Source organism: Brassica napus, unplaced genomic scaffold (genome assembly GCF_020379485.1).
Source record: "Brassica napus cultivar Da-Ae unplaced genomic scaffold, Da-Ae ScsIHWf_143;HRSCAF=255, whole genome shotgun sequence".
In the NCBI taxonomy this organism is placed as follows: Eukaryota; Viridiplantae; Streptophyta; class Magnoliopsida; order Brassicales; family Brassicaceae; genus Brassica; species Brassica napus.
This window is the reverse complement of record NW_026014852.1, coordinates 5,387-12,074: the sequence shown is the minus strand read 5'-3', so window position 1 is coordinate 12,074 and position 6,688 is coordinate 5,387. Positions and strand designations below refer to the sequence as shown.

Genomic DNA, 6,688 nt, shown 5'->3' with positions numbered 1-6,688 from the left:
AACAAAAAAATTCTCTCGAGTTAAACATTATTGAATTTGAACATGTGTAACTGTTTTTCTTCTTTTTTTAATGCTTTCTTGTTGATTTTTTTTTGGGATTTAAATTTACACTGCAGTTTTAAAAAGAAAAAATATATATTTTGATCACACTTTGAAAGCGAATGATTAATTTGTAGTTAAAAAATTTATATAACAAAAATAAATTTCTATAATCTAAGTGTTATATATATATTTTATGTTTAAATTGTGTACATTATTTATTTTAATGGTATCTATATGGTCTAAGATTTTAAGCTTGGAAATATTTTTTGACCTTGTAAAACTTTAGTTTGTATGCCAAATATAATTAAACGTTTGATCTTGTGAAAGTTTATCTGTGTTTTAATATTATATAGTTTAATCAAAATTTAATAAATATAATTACATGAGAATCGAGATGGAATAGTCCATATTAAACAATTTCACATGATTTTATTTTCATTTCGGCTATTTAAAATTAAATTGTAATCATCCCTCTTTTGACTTAGCTTTGATTGGTTAGAGTTTGTTTCAATGTATTTATAGTGGAAATGAGTTAATATGTTTGTTTAAACAGTTTCGAATTTGTACTTGATAAATATTTTTACATGTTTTGATTAATAACCTGGAAAAACTAAAATTTCAAAAACATCAACTGTAATTTGATTAAAAATATAATAAAATAATTTCTATTTGCTATTTTTAATAATTATTTTAACAAGTGAAAAATAAATATGATTACATAAGAATGTAAATTTTCAAAATGTTAGCGAAACAAAAGTTCTCGGAATATGTCTATTTAACAAATCTGAATATGTTTAACGATCTGTTCTTGGATTAATCTTCCATCTCGTTCATACGGAAAAATAATTTAATATTTATCATTCATTATAAGATTTGGAACTTCATATATTAAAATACCATTCATATTAATGTTAGTGATGAGGATGGTGTCATACCTTGTAAACAGTAACTGTGAGATTTCTACTATGCCCGTTAGTTTATTGCTCACTAGGGTTTAGCCCGTCCGTACTAAAAATTTTACATAATATATTATCAATTTTATTGAGTATTTCAAAATGATTAGTTTACTTTGATTGGAAAGTAATTTATATTTTCAATAGGAAGGATTTGTCATTCTTTTTAGAAGTAAGGCTTACAATTATAATACAAAAAAATACAATTATAATAAGCATTTCCAATTCTTACAATTACAACATACATTATGTTCCTGGATTCAAATCATCGACCAGATCCATTAGGGTCCACCGCGTCCATTTTTATTAGTGGACCAGACCACTCCTACATCTGCATGAACAAAGGAAGGACTGGTACCAACAATGCCACTTCCGTCAACACCTACAGCTGGAGAACACGTCTAAGACATGAGTCGTGCTGGGTGGCTTACTTCTCTTGGGAGCTTTTTCTTCAGCTAGTGCGAGATTCAAGTGCCCTCCTATGATTCTCAGACGATCTTCTAAAGCAACCAAGACAGTAGAAACATATCACAGCCCGAGCACAAAACATTGACGTTCTTCCATGAAATTGTCTCCTCTTCCTGCAAACACACACATTTAGATACTCACTGCAAAAAAAAACAATTTTTACCTCCATATGACGCAGATGGTTTGAGACTTGAGAGATAGATACAGCTTTAAGATCATAGGTGAGAAAGAAACACTCCATAACACTCTTTCTTTCTTGAATAGCACATACGCTTGACAACAATAAAGAAAAACAATAACAAATCTGGAAATTGTAAAGAAACCCTCGCGATTCTGATAGATGCGAACTCGAACTGGTATGTTACGTGGAACGTTCACAAACAGACCGGAGATGTGAGCGAAGCGCTCACAGAAGTTCTTCGTGAGGAGACCCGACTTCCGCGGGCTTCAAACCCAGGGTAAAGACCTCGAGGGTGAAAAAGTCTGCTGCTTGTGTTAAGTCGAGTAGCCCGACAGGTTCGGAGGGGCGTGAACCGTCCCCCGAAGAAGGCTAAAACGAATGGTTCATACCATCGTCTCGGTGTTTCGGGTGAAGCGGCTGTTGCTAAACCGTTTCATTGGCGGTTTTCTCACTCCAGGATTTCCCTATTACGGAGGACCCGGATAGTGTTGCTCACTTGGTCAGGCACTTCAACCTGATGGGTGTCCGCTTCCTTCTTTGCGAAATATGACGGAACGCGAGGCTTATGTGAAGATGGCTGTGGCCCATGCTAAGGTCATTCTTTTCGATATTCGATCCTTTTTGAATCTTTGTTTGTTTTGTCTGTGCTGATTTGCTATGTTCCAGGCTATGGAGGCTAACAACGAGTTCACGGCGACTTTAGAGAACACCTACAGGATGTTCCGCGTTCTGACGAGCTTTATGAAATAAAGAAGGTCGTTCGAGAACTAAAGCTTGGTCTGAAGATGGCTCAGGATCGAGAGCGTGCCAATGCTGCTCAACTGGCCGCTGCTGAAAAGTTGGGGAATCAGACTGCTTCGCTCGAAGCTCGTCTGCGAGTTGTGAGTAACGAGAGAAATCGGCCCTCAAGCAAGTTTCCTTTTTGGAAGTGAAGGTTGAATCTTCTGCTAATAAGTTCTCTAACGACTTTCGTCGCGCAACTTATAATGCCAAAAAGGCTCTGGTGGATAGCTACTTGGATGTGTTGGTATCTCTGAAGGAGAAGTGGGAGAAGAAGAGGCCGCAACTGATTGTGAAGCTCGTCTTTGGGAGGACATGGCAAATATAGATCTCTTGAAGGAGATCATGAACAACAATCTTTTGGGTTCAGTCGAGTTGTTACGACTTCGAACAAAGGAGGTCGAGCTCGGGTCCGAGCTCGATGTGATGGCAATTTCGGATTTCTCCGTTGGGAAGCTCGATCTGCCTTAGATTTCAGAGGATCTACCATAAGATTTCTTTGCTAAGGTCCCTTCTGTGGCGAATGGTACGGACGACATGACGAAGTGCTCAGGTGGTCAGTTCGAGGATGGCGAATTCGACATCGAAAAGTAGCTTTAGGAATTTTTTTGTTTTTGTTTTCCCCTTGCTTTTGTTGCTTAATTATTATTATTATTTAATAAAGAAGGGGTCGTGAGTCCCAGTTTATTTGCTGCTATTTTTATGTTTATGCGAGGCCGATCTTTTGGGGCCGTGAGTCGATTTGTCGTAGAATCTTTTATCGACGGTTTTGATGTAACAAATATTTTGTTAGCTAGTTGCGTCGCGCTTGTTGGCGGAGCTGGCCGCAACCAAGGACTTGATTAGGGCCCTGATTTTTGGTCAACTATCGTTTGCGATTAGTAGATATAGGAAATCCGATATGCTCGAACTGCAATGTCTAAAAACTGTATTTTATTAAGATGTCGGATTCTGGTTTGTTACAGATTTGAGAAAAGAAGGCAGTTTAATATTGTCGTGCCATTGTCCCTCGGGTGTTGTGATATGCTCACTTTCGAGCTTTGTAGTTGGAGGGTGACTGGACTCGTGTCGTGAGTTGCCTACGTACCCTCGTCGAGGGATCAAGTCATAACGTAGTTCGATTATTTCCCCAAGGATTGGTCTGCTTGCTGTCGTCGATGGTTCGTGTACATGGGTACGTCTGTTGTTTGTCTTGGCTACTTGATTTAGGAGTGTTGTGTGATGTCCTTGAAGCTTGCGAGGTAGCATGTCCTGGAACTCTTCTGGCTTCCTCTGATAGTCTCGATTCCTTTCGGGGTTGGAAATTTCAGGCACTGGTGATATGTTTGAGGGAACTGCCTTCATGCTATATAGCCAAAGCCTCCCAAGGATTGCGTTGAACGGAGCTGGACGGTCTATCACGATGAATTCTACGATTTTCCTAATTTCCCATCGGTTACCGCGAGTTCGATCGATCCGAGGGAGTAGGTGGTTTCTCCTCGAACCCGATGAGGGGAGTTCACTCTTGCTTTAGGAGTGCTTTGGTGAACCCCATTCTTTTGAACGCGTCGTAGAAGAGGACATCAGCCGAGCTTCCGGTGTCGATCATTACTCGAGATAGTTCGCACCGCCGACGTCGAGTCGTATTATGAGGGCGTCGTCATATGGTTTGTCGAGATCTGCGGTCTCATTTTCGTCGAAGGTGATTTCGTAGTCGGGACCTGATAGGGGCTCTCTCACCCCTACATTGTTTTCAGCTCTCCGTTGGTACGCTTTGATTGAGTTGACCGAATTGCAGAACTTGGAACCTCCGTAAATGAAGTCGATTCTTTTTTTGCCTTTGTCGTGGGCCGGAAAATTCCATTTCTTGGTTAGTGTTGGTTGGTAGTGCCTCTGTCCCCCAGACAGGTTGCGATTAAAGGTCTGCATTCTGTCTTTTTCTGAATTTGTAGGGTAGTTGGTTTTTCTAGTAGCTTGCGAATTTTGGTCATCTTGTTCTTTCGCTTGAAGTTGGGGATTTTTCCGCAGGGACTCTGTGTTAGGGTTGTACTGAGTGACACTGGGAGGAAGAGTAGCTTTATCGGGTTATTATAATGTGCGGATTGCTACCGTGACCTCAACGCATATTTTCCCTTCGGTTGGCTCTTGATTTCGTCGGTTGTGTTGTTGTTTGGCTCCACGAAATTATGTCGACTCTTTTCTTCGGGGCTGTGGGTGGAGAGCTCGGCGACTCCGTCTCGGTTTCCCTCCCTCTTTTGTTCGACGAGACTTTGGCTTTTCGGTTAGATTTTGGAGTCACTGGCTCTTCCTCTTCCACTCCGGTTTCTTCGCTGGTTTTATTATTTTCGTTCTGACTGCGAAGCGCCACTCGACACTCTTCAGTCGAATGGCCTTTGCGGTCATGAAAGGCGCAATATTTGCTGAGGTCGTATGTGGAAGATTTTTTGCGGCGAGTTGTTTATTGTGTAGGAATGTTGCCCTTTGGTCGCTTGTTCTTTAGGCGCGGTTGGCTTTTTGGTTGCATTATTCTTGTTCGCGCTATACTGGTCCTTTAAGGCTGCGACCTCCTCCTCGTGGGTAGCGAAGTACGAGGCTCGGTGTAAGGCGTCATCCAACGAGATAGGTGCTCGTACTGCCAGTTCTTCCCTAAATTTGGATGAGAACCAAACGCCATTCTTCAATGCTGCCAAGGCGACGACCTCGTTTGGATGCGAAATCTTGGCTTTGATTTCTCTGAACTTGTTTAGGTACGCTCTCAACGGCTTGAAAGGCGCTTGCTTGAGATTCCAAAGATCTGCCTCGGTAACTCTTGTTTCTATGAAGACTGAGTACTGTTTGAGGAATGTAGATACCAACTGAGTGAAATTGTCAATCGAGTTTTCTTCTAGTCCAGCGAACCATTCGAGGGCGGCTCCCGTGAGGTTCTTGGCTAATAAGTGGCAGTAACCGGCCTCTTTTTCGTTGTCGGTGAGGTGTGCTCTCGATATTGCTAGACGGAAGGCTCGTACGGGGGCCTTTGGGTCCGTGTTTCCTGCGTATTCGGGGAATTTTAATTTCCCAACATGATGCAGCCTCACGCTGGCAATTTTGTTTGTAAATGGAGTCCTTCTTGTTTCCTCGATGACCATGTCGATATCTGGGGCAAAGGTCGTTGCCATATGTACGATGGCATGTATCCTTTTGAGCTCGGCGTCGTTCCTCTCGATATAATTCTGGAACGCTCCGATTTCACTCGGGATCCCTAGGTCTTCCCTTTGGGAGTCGATATTGACGGGGGTGCGAAGTCGTGCCTCTGAGCTTGTTATGTTAGGTTATCGAATCCCGCTTGATGGAGGGTCCTCTTGGCGGATGGAGTTTGATTTTCGGGGATCGAATGGTTCGGTCGGTGGGATCCGCATTCTCGGTTCCCCCTGCCTTTTCATTGATCCGCTCTGGAATTGGATCGGAGTGCTTCGCGGACGTTGTAGCCAGTGTCGATTTCGTCCAATCCGCTGTAGCTTAGGCTTCGGTGGGTCATGCCTGCGGCGGGGGTCGTTGTGAGTTTTTCCCTGTAGCGTCCGGACCGAGCGCTCGACGTTCCTCTTAACGGATCGAGGGGTGTATGATTTCTTTCTCGAGCGTTTGCAGCTCGATACTCTGCGAGTTCCCTCTCAGCCTGGTCTAGTCGGTTAGCAATGGTTTGATTGGCGATCCTTTGGTTACGAATTTTGTCGATTAGAGACGAGACCATTCCTCGAAGTTCGGTCACTTCTTCTCGAGTTTGGGCTAGAGGGGTCGGCGAAATTGGTCTGGATTGAGATCGGGTCATATCATCGGCTGATTATCTGTCCCCGGGACGGTTCAAGACTCGAGCTCCGACTCGTTCTGGGATCGATGTCTGGTTGATCAGAGGAGATCAATCTTGACTTGAAGTCCCGATCGGAGGGATTCGTTGCGTCTGGGTTGTTCCGGTCGCGCATTGGCTCCCGTCAACCCAGTTGGTATGGTTTCGGTCCCCGAGTCGGATCCGATAGGATCGATGTCGTTGACTCTTTAGGGTGTGGTTCCAACGGTTTGGTTGGGATCCATAGTCGCGCTTAGGAAACTTAAATCAGTTTCTTATCGAAGATGTTTTTCGTTTATCTTCCCCACAGTCGGCTCCAAATGTAGAACCTAAAATCTACACTAAGTATTTGATAGTGATTGGGAGTCTGATCTAGGGAAGACAAATGATGTAGGCAATGATATCTTTAGAACACAACGATGTAAATAGTTTCCAGTAGGTAAAAATAGACTTTATTGATGA

General features: G+C 42.8%; 1 protein-coding gene across 1 annotated transcript; it reads right to left on the bottom strand.

Moving 5' to 3' along the window:
• Positions 1-4,802: 4,802 nt before the first annotated feature.
• LOC125597374 lies at positions 4,803-5,561 on the bottom strand. Its single transcript, XM_048772108.1, has one exon. It carries the CDS (start codon positions 5,559-5,561, stop codon positions 4,803-4,805), a length of 759 nt encoding a protein of 252 aa, XP_048628065.1.
• Positions 5,562-6,688: the final 1,127 nt, after the last annotated feature.